We start from the raw sequence: 23,551 nt of genomic DNA on the forward strand, positions 1-23,551 counted from the left end.
AGATGTAACTCAGATTTAGAGTGTCTTTTCACGTCAAACAATACAATTAGGAAAATTCCTCAATTTTCAACAAAATGACCAGCAGCTTGGGTTTTAGTTGATTGCAGATTTAGTCAAGTTGACACGCAAGATTAGCTACCATATGCCTACATACGAAAAGCTTAAAAGGAAATCTCATGGAATATTACTTACTCCGTGTGATGTACTGAGGCTTTCCATTGCAATGAAAATTTAAACTACTGTTAGAAACTCAGTAAATCAATTCAAGATCCATTAATGAATTGTGATGCATACTTGAAGGAGAGGCACCGTTGGGCTAGAGAGATGACTCAGTGCTTAGGCATGCTCAGTGTTCTTCCAGAGGGTCACAGTTGTTCCCAGCACCCATGTCAGACAGCTTACAAACTGCCTGTAACTCCAGCTCCAAGGGATCTGACGCCATTTTCTGGCCTCCAAAGGCACCCACACATCACCCCTCCCCCACAACACACACACACACACACACACACACACACACAGGGGAGTAAAAATGTAAATCTTCAAATAAAGTAAAAGGAAGGGATTATCCTATGAGATTGCCCAGGTCATAACTGACCTTGGTTAAGTACAGAAATAAAGGCCTTATGTTCCTCTTCTGATGGGCTGTTTTTCTTTTAACTATTTTGTTCTCCAAAATAGTTAAATAGAAATATTTAATAGTTAATAGAAGCTATTAAACAGCTTTTGTTGGTGATGAAGATCGAACCCAGGGCCAGTGTATGCCAGACAAGTGCTCTTGCCTGATTGCACTTTAAACAACAACAACAAGCACCCCTCCCCCCCATGATTTTCTTTACTTATGTTTAAGTGTATGGGTGTTTGTTTTGTTTGAATGTATAAAAGTAGACCTGGAGTGGTGGATATCTCTGAGCCACCATGTAGGTGCTAGGAATCGAACCTGAGTCCTCTGGAAGAACAGTCAGTGTTCTTATCCTTTGAGCCATCTCTCTAGCCCCTCCACTGAAAAACGTTATTGTCATTTATAATTTTGTCGATTGTGTACCACAATGTTTGCATGGTGCTCAAAAGACAACCCTGAGAGTCTGGTCTCTCCTTCCATTCTGTGGGTTCAGGGATTGAATTCACTTTAGGTTTGACAGCAATCACCTTTATTCACTGAGCTATTTTACTGGCCCTAATTTTACCTTTTATTTATTTATTTTTAAAAAGATATGTTTATTTTTATTTTATGTATGAATGTTTTGCATGCACGCATGTGCGCGCGTGTGTGTGTGTGTGTACCACATACATGCCTGGTTCCTGAGGAGATCAGAAGGGTGCATCAGATTCCCTGGAACAGGAGTTACAGATGGCTGTGAGCCACCACATGGGTGCTAGAAACTGAACGGGGTCCTCTGCGAGAGCATCAAATACTCTTGAATTGCTGAGCCTTCTTTCCAGCCCAGGATTCTACTTTCGTGCTCATAATTTATTTATTCACTTTACATCTGGATATCCACTCCCTCCCCCCTTCATGATTCCACTTTTTAAAAGAAAAAATTGGCTACCTTTTGCTACAGTTACCCAATTAATTAGGTATTTCTATAATTTAGCTATTTCTGGGCAAGTTACGTGAAAGTGGTTACATGAAAATGAATCTTGTAAGAAACAGCAGTAATAGGCAGGAGTGGCTCTAGATTAAGAATGAACACCGCCAGGTCCTGTCAACAGGCTCCTCGCTGGATTTCAAAGGTCATTAACTGTTTTTTTTTTGTTTTTTTTGTTTTTTGTTTGTTTTTTTAAATAAGAAGTGTTCCTACAGATCTGAGTGGACCTGTTTGCAGACACTCCTATGATAGGATGGGAACATTAAGCTGTCAGGACGATAGGTGAAATGTTGCCATGTAAGAAAAGTTAACCAGGTTTGTCTCCACCCTCTGCACCATCTGACCGTCCGTAGGAGAGATGCTGTAGCCCGAGGAGAGTGGGAGATGTGCCTCAGTACTTACTTTTCTTGTTGTTTGTGGTGCTAAAGATAAACCTAGAGCCTTGCAAAGGTCAGATGCTCACTGTACCACTGAGGACCATAGCAGCTAAGCACTTTGTATCTTTGTAATAAGATCCAATGCTAAGTTCACTGAAATTGATTTTTTAAAGACTATTACTTTTGTGACCACAAGAAGGTGCATTCTCTGAACCACTGTGCCATCTCTTCAGCCCGATGAAGGTGCATTTTCTATGCAGTAAAATTTTTTTTGAAGAAAGCGACTGTTTTGTAAGTGCAATTTTCCGTCAGAACACTAGTAGTAATAACTTAAAAACTGAATATGTTTGCTGTCAGACTGGCTTGACTGCGATGGTTTCAAAGTCACTACAATTCACCCTTAAAATCTGTCCTTTTACAGTTTAAAAAAATAAAATCAGAATAGTCTATAGAAGACTTGCAATATTAAAATGTGTGCATCCCTTCTGATTGCAACATTGTTTTTTCTTTTGAGAACAGTTCAAAGTGCTGCTGACACCCCCTGCCAGTGCTGGCCTTGCACCAGCTCAAACCTGGGCAGAGTGAACTGTCACAGAGACATAATGTTCACAGCTTCATGTGGGCAACCTTAGGGTCGGAGCAGACTGTTGTTACTGACTTTTTATTTGTTCAGACTTACACACACACACACACACACACACACACACACCCACCCTTTGACCAGTTAACATTTTTCAACATTATCTTCTTTGATCCTCCCTTGTTTGTTTGTCTGTTTGTTTGTTTTTTAAAGTTTTCTGAGCCAGTTGAGAATTCGTGTTCCATTCGTTCTTTGTCTTCTAGAGTATGGGCTCCGGCTCGGGAGTCAGATCTTCATCAAGGAAATGACCAGAACAGGATTGGCAACCAAAGATGGCAACCTTCATGAGGGGGACATAATTCTCAAGGTGAGTAAGACAAGGAGCAGCGTGTGCCTGTTGCATCTGCACCCGCACATCTGCACGCCTGCCAGGTCAGCATCTCTTAGTCTGAGGAGCGAGGTGGAGACAGGAGGAGCAGCCCGATGAGGTGATCTTTGTCATAAGAACACAAATAGACTGAGATATAAACAGGAGAGAGATATACAGAAGAGCCAGGCTGTTCCCCACTGCTTGTGAGCCCTGCTTCCTCTCTAGCCCCTGCCTCCTAAAAATTTAAAAAGGAAAAGGACAAATAAGCCTGAGGCTCTGTACTAATTTAGTAACAGAGGAAAAACTTGGAGGAATATTTCCCTTCTTCCTGTTGATTTAGGTTGAAGTTCCTGTTCCCCTACCAAGGAAAGAAGAGTCTGAGAGCCATTGAGCTACGATTGCCGAATGTTTGATAGGGTTTTTCAATAGGTTTTTTTTTTTTTTTGAGACTGGGTTTCTTTGTGTAGCCCTGGCTGCCATGGAACTCACTTCGTAGACCAGGCTGGCTTCAAACTCAGAGATCCACTTACTTCTGCCTCCCAAGTACTGGAATTAAAGGCATGTGCCACCACCAGCCAGCTATGTTTGATAGTTTAAAAAAAAAAAACCTCCCCAATCAGGAAGCATGTTCCAGCAGTAAACCAAGCTGTAGACTTGAACTTGGTTGTTAAGTAGATTAGCAGAGTAGCCTAAATATTACTCTGACTCCTTCCTTCATGCCTGTTCTGGGCATGTGTGGGTTACATGTAATTTGAAGGATAATTCACATTCATTAAGTCATCCTGAAGTCTGGTCTGAGTGTCTTAGCAAGTTCTCTCCAGCTCTATAAAGGGGAAATAAGAGTTTTGAACTTAGCTGTGAGCAGTTGTCCTGTATATGAATAACATCGCGCATTCTGGATTTGCTCAGATCAATGGAACTGTTACTGAGAACATGTCTCTAACGGATGCTCGGAAGCTAATAGAAAAGTCTCGAGGAAAACTGCAGCTTGTGGTGTTGAGAGACAGCAAGCAGACCCTCATCAACATCCCATCCCTAAACGACAGCGACTCTGAAGTGGAGGGTAAGAAGGAGCCTGTGTGCTGGGCTGGGTGTCAGGAGGTCAGACCCGTGGGGAAAGCCTTCCTTCAAGCCTTGATTCAAAAAGAGAAGTATTCCTGATGTATGTATGTATGTATGTATGTATGTATGTATGTATGTATGTATGTTTGTTTGTTTGTTTATTAAAGCATCTTTTGAAATTAGGTTTCTAGGAGGCAATTCTGCCACAGGTAATTAGGTCACTGAGAACAAAACTTACTAGTAAAAACAAAGCGCTCATGACCAGCTGATGAACTAAACATACCACTTACACATTTAATGTGTGCTCGTGCAGATACTGATAAAGTATAGACATTTGTGAGTCTTTAAAAATGACAGGAGCCAAGCATGGAAGAGCCTCTAATCTCTGAGCAGGCCTCAGAGTCAAGGCCAAACTGTCTAGCGTGGTTCAGGCTGTGGCCACACCTGTGCTCCTGGCTGTGTCTTCTTTCTCCATGAGGCCTTAGTGCCTAGTATCTGTGTTACAATCTCTTAATAAATTCCAACTCTGCTTAAGGAAAAAAAAAAGGGAGTTAGTATTCTGAGCTTTAGAAGGTGGCATGAAGTGTGTAGACACTACTAAACAGTCAGTCAGCATGGCTCAGAATTACAATAGTTGTTGCTTACTAATATATGTCCCTGTCCCTGGCTGTTTCTGTTTGTTTGGTTTGAAACTGGGATAAATGCATTTGTTCCAGCTCTTCATGTTTCTTGCAAGGGAAGGAATCAATTGCCCTTTCATATTGATAAACACCGAACTACAGGGACCAGCTCTAAATGTTTGCTAATAGTATAAAAATTGGTTATGAGGGCAGGTGTGGTGTGTTTGAGTTGCAGAGTTAGGATTACTGCCTTGCCGTCACAGGGTGTTTTAGAAAAGCAACATGATAAAGAAGTCAGTAAAAGGGTCCCTATACTCTCTCACATGTATCTCCTAAAAGCCATGCTATCTAGAGGATGGGTTCTTGTCTTTTAATACTTCCAGACTGGGGAAATAGCTCAGGAGGGGGCTTCTATCCTATGTACAAGCTCCTGGGGGCATGGCTCTATATCCCAGACCCCACAGTTGGCTGTCCCACTGGTCCCTTGTTTAAACTACTGGGTGAAAATAGCCTTGTGGAGTGGCAAAATGGCTCAGCAGGCCAAGACGCTTCCCTAAGATTGTTACTGTGCACCAACTTGCCTCTTTGAAAGTTCATTTCCTTTCCGGTCTAGCAGACGTCTAATCAGTTGGTCTGGACTGTGAATACAGGACAGGAAAGCAAAGCGATCAGAGCAACCCGGTGTGATGGTGTACATTTCATTTTCTTACTGTTCATCATGTGATTCTCTGTACAGCGCCAGTCTCAGGGAGCTTGATTCCAACAAGATCTCTATCTACATGATTTGAATACACGTTAAAATGCAAGGAGCACCAGTCTGTTTGGCAAGAGTGGTTTCTATAGCCTCAGATTCAGGCAACCTCGGGTTGAAAATATGTGTGGGGTGGGGGTGGGGAGTTGAGAAAGTTAAGGTTTCTTTTTTCTTACTCTATGAGCAGTACAGTGTAACCACGGTTGATCCAGCATTTGTAGTATGTTATGTATCATAGATAAAACATGCAGGAGACTATGGGTAGGCTACATGTATGCTCACATTTAGCATCTCATGTAAAGGACTTTATCATCTGCCCAGTTTGGTTGGGGAAATGGTTCTGGAACCATTTCTACAGTAGTAACAGAGGGACACTATTTTGTAGCTGTATCATGGCCTCCTTAGACAGCTTTAAAAGCTAGTGAGCTGAGGGAAGTGTACACTTGGGAATTTGATGGTCTCTTCAGTCTCTTCATTCAGTAATGAATGTCTCTCTGAAAGTTAGGAAGGTCTCTCCCCCCCCCCCCCTTAATAAAAGAAAAAACTGTTAAACTGATAGCCTTCCCTCATGCTACCGACTCTTAGGGACTAGTGTAATTTTGGTATGTATGTATTTCACTGAATTGGACTTTTCTTATTTTGAAACCAGATATCTCAGAAATAGAGTCCAACCGATCTTTTTCTCCAGAGGAGAGACGCCAGCAGTATTCTGATCAGGATTATCATTCCTCCTCCGAGAAGCTGAAGGAGAGGCCGAGGTAAGGCAATGGGCTTTGGTTTCTGCTAGTCACTGGTACATGCACTTGGGTGTGTATCACGACTGTATTACCTGCTGAAACATGATTATGGTGTATGCTTCAGCTCAAGAGAGGAGACCTCAGGCAGACTGTCCAGGATGGGTGCCACACCCACACCGTTCAAGTCCACGGGGGACATCTCGGGTGTTACAGAGGCCAACAAGGAGCCCAGGTACCAGGAGGAATCCCCAGGTAAGGCGTTAAGGTCATTCTTTTTGTATATGTATGTTATGCACAAGCTGGTTCATGCTTCCAGCCCAGATCCAGTGATTGGAAGAATTGAGTTCAGAAATATGTGCTTGATGTTTCTAGAGTGTGACTGAAAAAAAAGGCAACATTATTTAAAAAATAATTTGTCCAGTAGAGGAGGCCCTCTATTTCTCTCTTAGTGTGGGAGGTAAAATCCGTCCTAACATATGATCAGAATGGGCCACATTTTGACACATTTGAATACCTCTTCTTGCCCTCTGTCCATGTGACTATCATCATAACTCTAGATACATAAATATTTATATGTGGGGAAGACATAATATTTTCTGTCTGTAAAGAGCACTGCTTTGTGTATGTGTACCTTGTGTTTGGGTGTTTCTTTTCTCTGATTTTGAGAAACTGATAACTGTTAATGCCCTAAAGTTAAGCTTCATCTAAAATCTTTCTCTCTGCAACCCCTCTCTCTAAGAAGTAAACATGAAGACAGTTTAAGAAAGGAGTGGGCTTGGGAGCAGGGAAGGCTTGCTGTTGTTAGATGGTGGTGCATTGTGGTATCACAGTAAGTGGTTGTTACATTTAAAGCCTGTGGTTTTTGCTATCTTTATATTAAGAAACAAGCTCCAGGCCTGGACGATAAGATTTTTGTCTTGATTTGTTGTGATTTATTTTCGTGGTATGGGGATGGAACCACACTGTGCTGCATTTGAGGCAGAGCTACACACTGAAGCTACACATTCAGCCCACGCTAAGCTTTCCTAAAATCCAAAGTGCCTGGGGACTGGAGAGATGATAAGTCAAGGGTTAAGAGTTTCCCATCATCCATATGGTGGCTCTCAACCCTCTGTAAGTCTAGTTCCAGGAGATCTGATGCCCTCTTCTGGCCTCCTCAGGCACTAGGCACCCAACATAGTAAGTGTGTGTGCATGAAAAAGAAATCTCTTATGCATAAAATAAAAACAAATAAAATCTTGAAATCCACAGTTCCTCAACCCAGAACAGCTCCAAGAAGTTTTCTTCGTCCTAGTCCCGAAGATGAAGCAATATATGGGTATGTACCTCCGTTCCTCTGCCCTCTGCCCCTTCTTCCCCACCCAGCATATATGTCTTACCTGAAATCTACCACAGTGGTGCTGTTTCTACCCCCACCCCAATGACGAGTTTCTATTCAGACACCTTTAACCAACTCTAATTCCTGATGTTCACAAGAAAGAGGAATTGTCTACAAGAAAAGCAAACTTTGGGATTGGGTGAACTTTACAGCTTTGGTATCTGTCCAGTTATCTACCCGACTGCTTGTCCTGAATATTTTTCTGAGTATTTGCATCAGTCAGATGTATAATTCCAAAAGGGTGGAGCAGCTTCAGAATGCAGTGCTTCAGTAAAGACTGTAGGGGTGCGATTGGCCCGGTGAGATGGGGAAGGAGAAGGGGCCATGTTGAAAGGTGTCTAGACAGTAGATGGATTAGTTGTGGCTTCTTTGCATCTGAACTGTCTTTATTTGACTAAACTTGTGGTGGAATACATGTGGGAGGGCGTCTTTCTATCAGATAGCTAGAGTCAATCTCTAATTCTGTACTCCCTTATCTTAGATGAGTTAATGTAGTAAATTCAGTATTTTGTTCTGTTATGGGCTGGTAGACATTTCCCATCACTGTCCCAGGGAGATTAAATGATGAGAAAAATGAGAGGGAACTTCTGTGAACCACGTAGTCACTCCTGAGCTAGAAAATAGTTAAGTCTTTAATCTCTTGATGAGAACCCTCAGTTTTAAACAGTATGTTTTGTCTTTTCTTTCTGAAACCAAACCTACTTCAGCCCTAACACCAAAATGGTGAGGTTCAAGAAGGGGGACAGCGTGGGCCTCCGGTTGGCTGGTGGAAATGATGTCGGGATATTTGTGGCTGGCATTCAGGAGGGCACCTCCGCAGAGCAGGAGGGCCTACAGGAAGGAGACCAGATTCTGAAGGTAAGGAAGCCCGCCCTCGGGCAGTCACCCGGCAAGGTGCTTTGATGTATGTTTTTCAGTATAGGGTTTTTTGTTTTCTTTTCTTTTGTTTTGTTTTAAAATATATTTCTGGATGCACACACACAGAGACTTTGGTAGAAAATCCAAAAGGCATTAACTGGGGCATCTGGTAAGCATTGCTGTACCAAAAGCAGAGGGCAGAAGTTGCAGAATCATCCAGGGAATCAGACCTTAAGATGCAAGGGTGTATCCGCTCTCTGCACTCCACCCATGTGGTCCAGAGTGGGAGGTACCAAGCCTTGCTCAATAGCATTGCTAAGCTTTCCAGGGAAGTTCTGGGACCTTCTTTGGGTCCCAGAAGAGCCCAAGAAGGCTACCTGAGCGAACCTCGAGGCAACACATGATCCTGGGATCTTTTCACTCTCGGCTTCCCATGCTACTGATGATGAAAATCTCTTCAAATGCCAGCACATACTAATTTGTACTCATTGGATGTACAAATGAAAAGAAAGCCATGTTTTCAGCTACTGGGAAGCCAGAGGTTTAGAGCTTTGCTAATTAAAGTTGGAGAATAAAACAGATTTCTCTTGTGGAGAGACAGTACGTGTGAATTTTTATGAAAGAGAAGTTGAGAATTCACCTTGCATTTCAGATGCTTAATTTCTATATAAAACATTGTTTAAAAAAAAGGAGAATTGCTTCAGTAGCCAGAACTTTTCTAGAAAGTTTTTTTTTTGTTTCCTGCCATCACCATGGTGACCAGGGAGATGCTGGTGGGCACTGGCTTCTCTTGCAGTGATCCTTGGTAGAGATCAGGAGGCCTTGATCATCACTCAAGCTGACTATAAAAAGGTCTCTTTTTTTGTGAAAGGCTGAGAAAGGTTGAGTTCCCCAAGCTAGGCAGAGAGGCACAGTGAGCCAGAGCTGATACCAAATCCTCCCCACCCTACCCCACCCCTGGGCTCCCAGCACACCCAGCCAGGCCCTGCACACTGCTCTCAGATAATGAAAGTCTGTTGGGAAGAACCGCACAGTCTGACCTTGAAGTACATGAACACTGACCTAACCGTTTTCACTGTAGTGAGTTCTGTACTCCTTGGTCAGCCTGAAAACATCAAGGGAACTGTGCATAGCCTGGCCACTTTCTGTTGTTGATGGGTTTTTAAGAATGCCTCTGCCTTTTGTAGGTAAGGCCTGGCATGTATAGTATGCTGCTGTACTGTGATTGAACCCAGCAGGCCTTACGGATAACAGAAATATGATTGCTTTGATTTTTATTTATTTTTCCCTGCTTGATTTAACTGCTGCTTTGTTATTTATATGGTGTGGCTGGTATTTCTCTTTCAAAATCTGTTATGGAATGGAAGAAACGAAAAGAAAACCAAACACATTTGCTGGGGTGGTCGTGGTTGCTAAGTCACATGGATTTTAAAAACTGCATCTTATTTGTGTGTCTGTAGTGGGGGGAGAGAGAGGAACACATGTGCTGTGTCATGCATGTTGAGGTCAGAGGGCGACTTTTGGATCTTAGGGGTCAAGCTCAGGTCATCAGATTTGGTGGCGGGCGCCTTAATGCATAGAGCCAAATCACTGTCCCTGGAGTTTTAAATTGTAGCTTGCAAAGTATGTTTGTATTGTGACAGTTATTGCTTTGCTCCCAAAAGAAGGTCATAGAAATGGATAGAGGGACCCCGAAGCCCTGTGTGCCCTTTTATGTTTAAATAAACAGAGAAATATGAGCATTACAGTGTAGTGTACATAGAAAGCATTCATAGATACAGATGACACAAGGAAGGGTTAGACGCAAAGTTCTGTGACCTCTGGGGACAGAGGCAAGAATGACAGCACCTTACATGGTAACATTGTTTCAAAGAGTAGCTGATTGCCTTCCCAAATCACTCTCCTCTCCTCTTTATTTTCTGCTCCCTCTTCGACTATGATCCCAGAGTCTTATGGGGAGGGGATCTAGTATAGATGTTCTGTGTAAAGCTGAGTGCTCCACACTCCTCAGAGCTGAGTGCTCCACAGTCCTCAGAGTTGAGTGCTCCACACTCCTCAGAGCTGAGTGCTCCACAGTCCTCAGAGTTGAGTGCTCCACAATCCTCTGAGCTGAGTGCTCCACAGTCCTCAGAGCTGAGTGCTCCACACTCCTCAGAGCTGAGTGCTCCACACTCCTCAGAGCTGAGTGCTTCACACTCCTCAGAGCTGAGTGCTCCACACTCTCTTATTTTCTGTATGTTGACAAGTTATGGGTCTTTTAATTAGCCATCATTGCCTGCATAAAGAAACTTCTCAGAGTCAGATGTGGTGGTGGATGCCTTTTATCCTAGCACTCCAGGAGACAGGGGAGATCTCTGAGTTCAAGGCCAGCCTGGTCTACAAATCGAGTTACAGGACAGCTAGGGTTACACAGAGAAATCTTGTTTTGGGGGGAAAAAAAGAAAGGAAGGAAGGAAGGAAGGAAGGAAGGAAGGAGAAGGAAGAAACTTTTTTGTTCATTGTTAAGTGGTGTACTAATCTACAGACATAAGGGTAAGAACTAGTGGAATTACTATTTTCACTTAGCAAAATTTAGCACTGAGTTCTCCCTAGGGCCCATGACACAGCCAGCCATAGGCTTTAGCCTAGTTAATAGTCTCAGATCGGGTTCTAAATCCAACCAGAGGTTGATTACTGCCATTTCACTTGTGCTATTTTCTACCAGTTGGCCTGTTTGCCAGCTGTTGTTGTAGGGTTCACAGCTGTTTAAGACTTGGTGGCTTTTCTCCTCTGGGAGCCTGCAGTGAAACCTCCAGCACTGTGAAAACCTATAGCCAATAGGTAATGCATCTTCCAGCTCAGTGCATGATAGATTTCCCTGTAGCCTATGACTCGAGTATGTTACATCTTCAGTAGTAGGATCTTACCATCATGTTATTATATACATTAAAGACCCCAAATCTTCTAAAGCTAATTAAACATATTCAGACAAGTATCTAGGCACAAAATAAATACACAAAAATCACTAACCTTTTGTATACCACCAACGAACATAACCAAAAAGAAACAAGGGAAACAATCCCATTTACTATGGCCTAAAGAGAAAAAAAAAAAATCTTGGAATGAATCTAACCAAGGAAGGTAAAGACTTGTACAATAAAAATTTTAATACACCAAAGAAAGGATATTGAAGATATCAAAAGATAGAAAGGTCTCTCATGTTCATGAGTTGGCAGGATCAATATTGTGAAAATGGCCATCCTACCAAAAGTAATCTATAGATTCAACCCAATCCCTATCAAAACTCCAATGTAAATTCTTAACAGAAACTGGGAGGTGAGGGGGGTGTATGTCTCAAAATTCATATGAAATCACAAAAGACTCATGATATCTAGAACAATCCTGATGAATAAAAACATTTCTGGGGGACCACCACCTCTGATTTCCAGTTATAGCGCATAGCCATGATAGTAAAAACATCACGGTTGTGGCAGAAAGGAGACATATTGACCAGTGGGGATAGAATTGAAAACCCAGGTCAGCCCATGATAACACCTAAAGCCACACAAGTGTTGAAAGGCTAGAAATACATACTGGAGAAAAGACAGCTTCTTCAACAAACAGTGCCGGTCAAACTGGTTGTACAAGAATGAAAATAGATCATTCTCTCTTGCTCTTCACAAGACACAATCCCAGCTGGATCAGGAGCATAAAACCTGACACCCTGAATCTGACAGAGAAGGAAGGTAGAGGACATGCTGAACTTACAGGCACAGGAAAGGACTCTCTGGACAGGACCCCGGTATAAGACCTACAGTTGACACATGGGATCTCATGAAACTAAGAAGCTTCAAAAGCTTCTAGACAAAGAACGCCATCATTTGAGCAAAGAGGCCACAGACGGCAGGGGAAGAGTCTTTACAGGCTGCAGAGCGTTGGTGTCTGGAACATACTAAGAATTCAAAAAAAGAAGTAAACACTAAGAAAATAAAGACTTAATTGAAAATCAAACATGAGGGCTGCAGAGGTGACTTAGCAGTTAAGTCTGCTCTTCCAGAGGACCTGCGTTTGATTTCCAGCCCCCACATGGTAGCTCACAACCATCTGTAACTTCAGTTCCAGGGCATCCAATGCCCCTTTCTGACCTTGGGCAGCAGGCACACATGTAATGCAAAGAGATAGAAGCAAGCAAAGCACTCTACACATAATAAATACTTCTTTTATATGTTTGGGCATGAAACTAAATAGAATCTTCAATAGAAGAAATGCTAATGGTCAAGAATTTTTCTTTATCCCAAATGTTCAACATCTTTAGGCATCAGGGACGTGCAAATTAAAAGTACTTCCTGGCTTTCTAAGTTATCTTACAGCATCCTTCCCTAATGTCCCTCTCCAGTCATTGTGAGATAAATGCCGTTGATTCCTTGTTAGAAGGACCTACAGACCCGCAGTTTAATGATACAGGAGCCAGTGGACTGCCATGTCAGATTAATGCACCCAATTTCACAAACACGTGTCAAACATTTTTCTTTTTTGTTTTTGAGACAGAATCCCACTGCCCTTGAACTCATAATCACCTTGCCTCAGCCAGAAGTGTTGGGATTAGTATTTATTGTTAGCTAGCTTTTGAGAGATTGGGGTTACAGGAGAAAGGTTGACTTGAACTGTAAATGTGCCTTCAAGGTTTTATTTGAATTAATTTTCAAGAAGTATGATTCCATGTCTGCTTATTAAAGACCCCACCACTCTGTGTTGGTTATAGTTATCTGTTTATTACCTAAGTATTATACCTTTCTGGTTACCTCTTTGGGAGACTTAAAATGAAGGGAGTCAGACAGAATGACAAATTCTAATCAGTTCAGTGACAGATTCTTCATTTGAAGGATTGGCACGTGTGTTGGAAGCAGAGCCCTGAACAAGGAAGGTAAAACGGTAGTTGTAGTCATCTGGGCATATTTACCACGTCCAAGTCATCTGATACAGCTTCGAGGAATTAAATTAAGTCTGGTGGAAGGGCCATAGCAAGACTGAGGCTGTGACAATTTTATTGAGAGCAATCAGACTTTTTATACCCTTTTCGGAAACAGTGACAATTGCCAGGACCAATACAGTTGTAGTTATCAGGATACATTGAAGTTTACAAGGTATACAGGGTACACGAGATTAATGTCAAGACCAATTGTCCTGTCCAACTTCCATGTTTCTTTGAATTCCAGAACAGACTGAGAAACACAAAGTGGCCTGAGGGAGTGGCTTTGCTGTCTCAGTTTGTGCAGCAGTCTCTCAGGAACTGGAAGGCACATTGTATCCCAGGAGCCATGGACTCTATCTAACCTGAAAAACCTATGACACTTGCCTCTCAAGGCAGCTAGGTCAGGCTAATTTCACAGTTCCCTGAGTACTCACATAGCCCGGGCTAATAGAAGGTGCTGGGCAAGTGAACTGGGCAGAACCATACAGACTTATGCACCTGCTTTTGTTCTGGGCAGGCCCTCGTGGTAACAAACAGAAATTTAGGAGTTACCTTTTAAAATGTTTGGTATTACTAGGTATCAATCCTAGTACATGCGAAGTACTTGACTACTGAGTTATTTCCCTAGTCCCATGGGGACTTTTCTAGAGTGAGTGAGTGAGTGAGTGAGTGAGGTGAGTCTGTCTGTCTGTCAGTCTGTCTCTTTCTCTCATTTTTGATTTCTGGTTTTTACCTCCGGCCAGGTGAACACACAGGATTTCAGAGGGCTAGTCCGGGAAGATGCGGTCCTCTACCTGTTAGAAATCCCCAAAGGTGAAACTGTGACCATTTTGGCTCAGAGCCGAGCAGATGGTGAGCAAGTTTGGTCATCTGTTTTATTTGAGGGAAGTGGGAAGAATGAGTGGGGTATCTTGGGACTAGAGTACACAACATTAGGTCACAGGTGTGTAGAGAAAACTTAGGTACTGTTAATTTTGTTTGAAAATATTTTCTCTCCAACTACTGAAATAGCTTTGCTGGTTCAGGGCCATTTGGAGTTAAACTGCTTCTCTGACAGCATGCTTCCTCAGTGCTGAGGGAATTGTTAGAGAGTCTCTGTATGATGGGTAGTTTTGCCTCCTCTCGCCTCTCACCAGCCTCGAAAGTTGTTTCACCTTTCCTGGTGCTCTCCCGTACAGTGGGGGATAAGAATAGTCCCTTCCTGTTTGCATCAGAAGATTGATGAGCAACTGTGTTAGGCAGAGGTCTCCAGGGAAACAGAATCTTAAAGACACATTGTTAAGTTGATGTGAGTGTGCAGGTTGGCAAGTTCCACATGGGACAGACCTGGCAGAATCAAAGACTCAGTTTTGGGTTTAGCCTGAAGGCCTAACTACTAGGAGAACTGAAGGTGTAGAGACAGTAAGAACTCAGGAGAAAAGCAGATGTCCCAACTGGAAGGCTGTGGGGTGAGAACAGTAATTCCCTCTGACTTCACAGAATCTTCTACTCAGGCTTTCAACTAATTGGTTGAGGAACAATTTTTTTTGTTCCCCCAATACCCACCATGTCCTCTGAGAAAGGCCTTGTATAATGTTTAATCGATTGTCTAGGCTTTCTCATACAGTCAGGTTGAATTAAAATCCGCCATCATAGTACTTCAGGAAGTTAGTGGTTCTTCCTTCCACCCGTTGGAGCATGCTTCCACGATTCCCATAATGCACTTGAATGGGGGAAACCAGGAAGGAGTGATGTCCAGTTGACAACACAGCCAACCTTGCTTTTATTCTCCAGTGTATAGAGACATCCTGGCTTGCGGCAGGGGAGATTCGTTTTTCATAAGAAGCCACTTTGAATGTGAGAAGGAAACTCCACAGAGCCTGGCCTTCACCAGGGGAGAGGTCTTCCGAGTGGTAGACACACTGTATGATGGCAAGCTGGGCCACTGGCTGGCTGTGAGGATCGGAAATGAACTGGAGAAAGGCCTAATCCCTAACAAAAGCAGGTAACTGAGCCTACTTCCTAGACATACCTTTTAATCCCCCTTTCACCAGAAAACAACAGAGCTGCCTCTGAGGAAATCAATCCCACGTGACTTCATCATTGCACACCGTCTGTTGTTTATGGCGATAGAACCAGAACCTGTTTAATGTTGAGCACCTCGGGCTTGGTTGCTGCCCTTGGCTTATCTGAGGATAGCTTGCTGCCTTGGTTATGGGAAACACTGCGGCCCTAGCCCCTTGGCACTCCTGGTCTCCATCCTTAGGAGAGGCTTGTACACCCTAGGGACGATTGCTGGTATGGCTGTAGGATGTAAGAATGGTGATCTGTTTGCTACATGCATTCATTATTACACACCATATGAGCCAAACGTGGCGTGTTCTGTATTGAGTTATTGCTTGTGGAGTTCCTTGTGGAGTTTTCTCATTTCTATGACAAAACTCCTGAGGAAGGGCCATGGGAATGCCGGTCCTCAGCTTGCTTCCTCCCTTGTGTTCAGTGTGGACCCCAGTCTTTGGGAAGATGCTATCTATTCAGGATGGATTTCCCTTCCTATAAACACCCCCATAGGCTGACCCAGAGGTTCCATTGTGATTCTAAATCCAGTCAGGTTGACAGTAACGCTTACACACAGGGTTTTCTGGCTCCACAGTCCCCTTCATTGTCTCCATTGTCAATCTGAGTCTGCCCTGGGTTCTTTTTTTTTCTTTTTTCTTTTTAAGATTTATTTATTTTATATATATGAGCACTCTTATCTGAGTATATCTCTGTATGCCAGCAGAGGGCATCAGATCCCATTAGGGATGGTTGTGAGCCACCATGGGGTTGGCTGGGAATTGACTCAGGACCTCTGGAAGAGCAGACAGTGCTCTTAACCAGCCCCTCCTGCCCTGCCCCAGGTTCTCACATGACAGTGACTGTGTCTTAATAATAACCTGTTCCCATGCTGTAGAGAATAACTTCTTCCGGCTTCTTCTCTCAGAGCTGAGCAGATGGCCAGTGTCCAGAATGCCCAGCGAGAGAATGCCGGGGACAGAGCAGACTTCTGGCGGATGCGTGGCCAGAGATCTGGGGTCAAGAAGAACATCCGTAAGAGCCGGGAAGACCTGGCGGCTGCTGTATCCGTTAGCACCAAGTTCCCTGCTTACGAGAAGGTTCTGCTTCGGGAAGGTGAGGCAGCTGCATGGGCCCGGAAGTGATCTGCTGAGCTCTGAGCTGCTTCCGCCAGTGTCTCTGTAATCATCCAGTTCCAGCTTCACCTAAGTACTTACACCAGAGGTGTGATGAGGGAATCATATTCAGCAGGGAGCCTGAGTGTTCAGGTTCCTCAATGGAGGCAAATTCTCGAAATGTAGAAAATAATTTTAATACGGACACTCAAATATTTGCATATTACCCACTGAGTAGGGATGTGTAGCAATATAGCATCAGAGAAGAAGTTTTATAAACTATGTTGGGGAGGACAGTGAAAGCTTGTCTTTTGGGAAAGAACTGGAGTCCAGGTGGGGCAGGAAAATTCAGTTTTTTTCTGCTGAGTTTGCAGAAGTGTACACAGTGCACTTGCCTCTCATCTGGAGATTATAGGTGCACGCCTGATAACCTTTCTGTTTTTCTTTTCAGCTGGCTTCAAGAGACCCGTGGTTCTCTTTGGCCCCATAGCAGACATAGCAATGGAAAGGCTGGCAAATGAGTTACCTGACCTGTTTCAAACCGCAAGTAAGTCTGTTAGGGAGTTTTGCTCCCAGAGTATTTAATTCGAAAGTTCTCTGGCACACAAAAGTTGGAAGGATAAGGAATATACACACACTCTGCCTGGAGTCACTGTGTTCATGTTGTCAGATACACTTTCTCTCCACCACCTGCTCATAGACAGACACACATCCCCAACTTTTGAAACTGTTTGCTGAGCCAGTCGAGAATTTAAATTGCTGAGCTGTGAGGCTTCCTTCAAGAGTGTTAATCTCCTCATAATGAGAATATTCTTTTACATAATGGAAATGCCACTGTCCCATCTGTAAAAAAGAGATTTAATATTAATGTTATAGTTTGAACATGGCTAATCTGAAACATTCTAATAACTGGAACATTTTGAGGGTCAGCATGATACAGCACAAGGGGAAAATTCCACAGTCGCTCTCATGCAGGTGATGAGCATCTAAATGCAGGTGTACTGAAGATGCTCTGTCAAGTTACCTCAGTGTGTGTGCATGAGAGAGGAATGACAGAAATATGTTGGGGGGGCAGGGAGCAGGGTCCCTCAGATAGCCCAGGCTGGCCCTGAAATTACCGTGTGGCCAAGGATGACCTTCCATTTCCGATCTTCCTGATATCATCTTGCAAGTGCTGATATAGCAGGAATATACAACCAAGCTAAACCATGAGTGAATCTTATATTTAGGGTCTCCTTTTTTTGGTAGATATTTTAACTATGCATATGTAAATATTAAGAACTTGATAGCATTTCTGGTCCCTGAATTTTTCTGTTTTTTCTTTCTTAAGGTCAGGCTCAACCATTATAGTTGATATTTATGACTTTTTAGGACTTTTCATGTATGTATTTCCAGGTTCATCCTTTTAGAAAGAATTACTTGGGATATTGCTAGTTGGAGAGCATCAAGCACTCCCTGTTGTTAGGCTGACCTAACAATTTATTCTGATTAGTTTCCATTTAATAGGGCTGAGGTTGTTGTAGCTCAGTGGTATGGTACTTGCCTAATATGAGTAAAACCCTGGTGTTTGATATGTAAAACACATGCACACAAGTACTTACACACGCATGTGCACCTTCTTGTGCACACAAACACACACACACACACACAAACACATGAATGCACACATGGTTTCACTGCATGCCATGAGATGATGCCTAGTGTCATTTGTCCCATTGTACTGCTGTTAGGCCAGGGCGTTTGGTCGTCAACTCCTTTCTATCAATATTCCTTAGCCCTGGTTTTCTTTTGCAGAAACAGAACCCAAAGATGCAGGATCTGAGAAATCCAGTGGAGTGGTTCGCTTGAATACTGTGAGGCAAATTATTGAGCAGGTGAGAAAACTCATCAGAAGCTCACGTTAGTGAACGGGATTGTGGTTTGAAATAGAATGTGTATTTTAATAAGGTACTAATGATCAAAGCTCGTGTAAATAGGAGGCTTTTCACTGTGTAAGCAGGCGCCATTCTCTTGCAGAGTTCCCATTATTAAACCAAGTAACACTTAGTAGAGGTCCCTCTTTTTTGGAGGGGAATATATCCCAGGACCCCTGTTGGGTGTCTGAAACCATGAGCATACCAACAAGCCTTGTATGTGTGTGTGTGTGTGTGTGTGTGTGTGTACACACTACTTTTTCTTCACAGTATACCTGTGATAGTTTAATATAGTAATTAGAATGGTGGGAAATGCACAGCAATAACCACAAACAAAGTAGACGAGTCATAACAGTATACTCTGATAAAACGTGTACAAATGCGGCCTGTGCCCTCATTCCCACTGAGAACATTGTACTGTCCTTTTTGCGTCACTGGCTGTTGACCTCAGCTGAAACTGGAGGATGAAGCCATGCTCTAAGAGAGTTACTGCAGTCCTTCTATAAGAAGTTTTAACTAATAATAGGGAAGTGGATGTAACACAGAAAGAAATATTTTTGGCTTTTTAATGTAAATATACAGGACAGGGTATGATGATGCATGTCTTTAATCCCAGCACTAGAAGGCTGTGAGTTCAAGACTAGCCTGGGCTACATAATGACTTCTAATCAGAGTTACACAGTGAGACTCTTATCTTTTAAAAAGAAAAAGTTTTAATTTAAATACATACATTTTATCTGGTACAGTCTTTACCTGGGAAAGCAGACCCCTGGATGATGTTTTTGATGTCACCATGTGCCACCCTTTGTCCACTTGTGACAGGACAAGCATGCCCTGCTTGACGTTACCCCCAAAGCCGTGGATCTGCTCAATTACACTCAGTGGTTCCCAATTGTGATTTTCTTCAACCCGGATTCCAGACAAGGCATTAAAACCATAAGGCAGAGGTTGAGTCCAACATCCAATAAAAGTTCTCGAAAGTTGTTTGACCAAGCCAACAAGCTCAAAAAAACTTGTTCTCATCTTTTTACAGGTAAGTGAAGTTCAAAAAGCCCACACTCAGAATGAGAAATAAGGAAATGATCATGAGTGTGGGATGTGGAATCATAGCTCACAACTCGTTCAAGACTAGTTAACACTGGAATGGATATTTAGACCTATGGCTCTCGTATGTTAAACTTTATGATTTTGATAGCTAGAAATGATTGTCAAGATGCAAAACCTGGTAATTGGTTACCTTCATGGTGCTAGATTTTTGTGTTAGCAAGGCTAATGAGTCCCATGTCTCTGTTAACTTCCTGTTGCTGTTGTCTCCTTACTGTTGGTGATGTATTAACTATGTGACAGGAACTTATTGTAGTGACCTACAGTGTCTCCCAGATAGAGTCCTGAGCACGCTGAATGTGGAATATTTAAACATTTCTACTTCTATTCTTGAAGTGTAATGTTACTGTGAGTAGTTTTTTTTTCTTAATTATTACCCTTGTCTTTTACAGATAAATACTACATAAAAGTCTTTGTAAATTATCTCATAGGCTTGCTAGAATTCGAATAGCTAATCTGCAGTTCGGGGAGCATGGAGTACTGGTACCCTGGCCAAGCACCGAGATGCAGACGTGGGTGCTGTGTACGGGAGACTTTAGAGCTGGCCTCTACTTGGTCTGCATCTGAACTCTTCCAAAATAAGATATTTTTAAAACGCCAAAAATAAAGCCACATTGCAGCCATTGCTCATGATAGTGAGAGGGTCTAAAAATAGGACCTTTTCTGTACAGTCTTCATGAGTAAGCAGTCTTCATGAGCATGATATCATTGAGAGTGTAAGAGAGTTGCACAATTCTTTTAGGTTGTGCAAGGCTCTGTTTTATGGGAGCACCATAAGGATACCTACAGAGATGCCACTTTTCTTGTTCGGTGATTTTAGAGGTCAGTGACAGTTGTCTCAGATGCTTGGGAAGAAGATTGAGGTGAATGGATCATGCGTAGGTCGCTTATCCCTTGTCCAAAGTCCTCACAATCAGAAATGATTCATATTTTAGATTTTGGAGTGCTTTTATAAGCATTTTAGAGATGAGACTCAAGTCTGAACATGGGATTCACTTTTTTTTTTTTACATGTTTTTTTTACATGTGTGTAAAAGCCTGCAGGTGATTTTCTGTGATCATCTTGATAGTTCTGAATAAGACAGTTTCACAGTGTGGGATTTTTACTTGGATGTTGTGCACACTCTCAGAAAGTTTCAGACCTCGAAGCACAATCTGATTTGAGATTTTGAATGAACTAGTACTGTATTAATAATTCCTTATTTTGACAGATGAGAAATGGAACTTGAATGATTATGAATGTGAAACCAGGAGACTCATTTAACCTCCCCACCCCCACACTTTGGTCAAGTCCGCTGAATGGCTGGGTGTTTCCCTTAGAGGGTCAGATTTGAGTTTTATGCAAGGATGTGAGACATCAATAGGTGGACTCTAGGGTTGTGGAAGAAGAGCCAGGCTTCTGAAGACAGGACAAGAAGGAGACGGTACTTCCTGTCCTAGCTAGGAGTCAGCGTTGTTGGCTCTGGAGCGCAGGCCACAGTCACTGGCAGAATCTGTTGAGGATCTGGAGGGATGGCATATATGGAAGGGTTGGCCCTGGATTGGATTACAAGATGCTTGAAGGAAGAAGAGACATGACTGACGTCATCACGGGCCTCAGAAATAGGCTCTGGCACAGCACAGCGTTTACTTTCTTTTTTAAAAATTTACTTATTTTATGTGTATGGTGTTTTGCTTATGTGTGTATATGTACCATACACGAGCAGTGCCTGAGTAGGCCAGGGAATCAAACATGGGTCCTCTGGAAGAGCAGCCAGTGCTCTTAACCAGTGAGCCTTCTCTCTAGCTCCAAGTATATCCTTTCTGATGTAATGCTGATTGAGAAGCAAGAAATTCAGAGCTGAAGCTAGAGGGGGCCGTGGACGGTACTGAGATCAGAGCTCTTACTGTACAAGACTGGAGCCCAGCTCTTACTGGTACATCACATGCTTGATACAGTGAGCCATGTAGTCTTCAGGGCAGAAGGTGCAGACTCACTGATAGCTTGGACCGAGAAGCCCGTCTCTGCAACTCTCTTTGATACAGTTCTTCCGCTGTTAAGCTTGACTCCTAAAAGCTGTGTAGAGGCTACACAAAGCCTTTCACCCCAAGTCCATGCACAGGCTGAGACTGGTCCTTAGGCCTAATCAGAAGAACCATGAGCAGAATTAACATCTTTATGAATTAGTAAGTGGGAGTACTAGATTTGCTTTGGTGAGCACAGTTTAAAGTCATATTTTCTGTCTTATGTGGTCTTCTTAGGCTCAGTATCCCATTCCCTGGTTCATTTTTTATAGTAGTAAGAAAATGTTCCCACAGAGAAGATTTTTTAATTATGATATATTAAAATATTTTTCATTATGAGCCTGACATACTCATTAAGACATACTTTATTTAGAGACTTTTTCAAAGCAAGTTGGCTTGTCAAAACACTTTAAAATGTTATGCCTGCATACCTCTTTCTCAGGGGAAATATTTAGTATAGGATGCATTTATGCATATATATCATAAAAATGAAGTTTGAATTGTGTGTGTTCTTAGAACCTTTGAAATGCTCAGTTCACAGCTTAAAGATTGCCTTACAAACTTGGAGACCTACACTAGGCTGCCTTTGTGATAAACTGGCAAGGGGTAGTCTGGCTATTACATCTGCTTTCCAGGCTTCGTCAAAATGAGGTTTTTGGTGTTCAACCCTGGAATTTTGGAGGAGCTTCCAAGTGCTGTTACTGTAATTATTATCTTTCTACATCACATTATTGAAAAATGTTTTCTGTGGTACCTTTTATCTGTTTTGGTCATTCTTTAGTCTTTGAAAAGTAGCAGTGGGAAATAAATCTTGTACCCGCTGAGAAAAATCCAAACTGCAGTAGTACTTGGATTCCTAGGGAAGTGTAGGGAGTATTGGCCACAGGAAAGCCATGGGCTGTGGGGTGGCTTGCCCTTCATGCTGTTGTCGGCATGTGAGTTAAAGTGACCGCAGCATACCTTCCTGGGGTGTAATTTTTACACTGTGCCATTGACCCATTTGAAGGGAACATTTCAGTGGGGTTTAGATCCTTCAGATTGTGTAGCCATCACCACAGTAACTTTAGTCAGAAACCTTGTTCGTTAGCAGCTTGCATGGTGCCTTTTGGTGCCTCTGTGACTAGGGGTGGGAAGGTACTGCCGCACATACCAGAGCTGGGCATGGCTCCCCTGAGGTATGACCATGCTAGCAGGGACATGGCAGCAGGAGGATCCTTTCAGAATGTCAATTCCTTGAGTTTGACAGTCCCAGTAAGTCTCTTGAGAAAGAGGTAAAGTGTATGCCTTGGATACGCCTCTGAGTGGGGCCTAGAAAGGTGGTGTCTGTGGAACTTTGATAGCAATCTTCCAGCCCTCGGTTGCCAGTGAGACTCTGGGGTTTTGTTACATTCACCTTGACAGAGGCACAAATGTGTGTCTACGTTTCTTAGCCCCTAAACTTCAGGTTTTCTTTGTGATGAATTCAGACTGTATCAGACAGCTGCTAATAGAAACCTGTAAAGGGCCACTTAAACTTTCTTCATATACCTAGCACAAGTCACTTGTTTAGTCCCTGGGGTGCAAAGTCTCACTTCCATATTTGAATCTTGGTCATATGCTAGCTATGATTACAGTAACCTTTGTGAAGTACCATGATAAATAAGGACACAAGGAAATCCGTGACATCAAGGTTAATTTCCTTGGGCTACCTAGTGTATCAGTTCTGTCTGATGCTGTGAATAATTAATAACTTAGGAAATTGTAAGCTCATTCACAATTGCCCAAGGTCAGAGGTGGAGCTTTTTCAGGTTTTCAAGACAGGGTCTCATGTATCCCCAAGCTGGCCTCAGACTTACTGTAGCCAGGGATGGTCTTGAACCCCAGATTCTTGCCTCTACCTCCCAGGTAGGTACAGATGTACATCACCACACCTGGCTTTGAGATTAGAATTTCTTTAAAAAGTCAGATGTGATTAAAAGAAAACTTGAAGCTCAATTACTGAGAAATTTTGTGTAACGATTCATTTGGCTTTAGAAAAGATAATGCACTGCCCGCTCCTTTTTTTTTTTTTTATTGGATATTTTATTTACATTTCATATGTTATCCCCTTACCCCATCCCTCACCCACCCGGG

The 23,551-nt window shown here is 42.7% G+C and overlaps 1 protein-coding gene across 4 annotated transcripts in view; it reads left to right on the plus strand.

The window, feature by feature from the left end:
- The window catches only part of Tjp2 (tight junction protein 2), a 124,093-nt gene that overhangs the window by 90,724 nt on the left and 9,818 nt on the right, over positions 1 to 23,551 (plus strand). For all 4 annotated transcript variants that reach the window (XM_028763974.1, XM_028763975.1, XM_028763972.1 and 1 more), the window contains 12 exons: positions 2,807 to 2,910; positions 3,823 to 3,976; positions 5,996 to 6,104; positions 6,208 to 6,335; positions 7,335 to 7,401; positions 8,169 to 8,319; positions 14,014 to 14,122; positions 15,044 to 15,254; positions 16,233 to 16,420; positions 16,871 to 16,966; positions 18,214 to 18,293; positions 19,155 to 19,365. In XM_028763974.1, coding sequence (XP_028619807.1) covers positions 2,807 to 2,910; positions 3,823 to 3,976; positions 5,996 to 6,104; positions 6,208 to 6,335; positions 7,335 to 7,401; positions 8,169 to 8,319; positions 14,014 to 14,122; positions 15,044 to 15,254; positions 16,233 to 16,420; positions 16,871 to 16,966; positions 18,214 to 18,293; positions 19,155 to 19,365 — 1,608 coding nt within the window. The remainder of the gene's footprint in view (positions 1 to 2,806; positions 2,911 to 3,822; positions 3,977 to 5,995; positions 6,105 to 6,207; positions 6,336 to 7,334; positions 7,402 to 8,168; positions 8,320 to 14,013; positions 14,123 to 15,043; positions 15,255 to 16,232; positions 16,421 to 16,870; positions 16,967 to 18,213; positions 18,294 to 19,154; positions 19,366 to 23,551) is intronic.

This window comes from Grammomys surdaster, unplaced genomic scaffold (genome assembly GCF_004785775.1).
Source record: "Grammomys surdaster isolate TR1022 unplaced genomic scaffold, NIH_TR_1.0 141, whole genome shotgun sequence".
Taxonomy (NCBI): Eukaryota; Metazoa; Chordata; class Mammalia; order Rodentia; family Muridae; genus Grammomys; species Grammomys surdaster.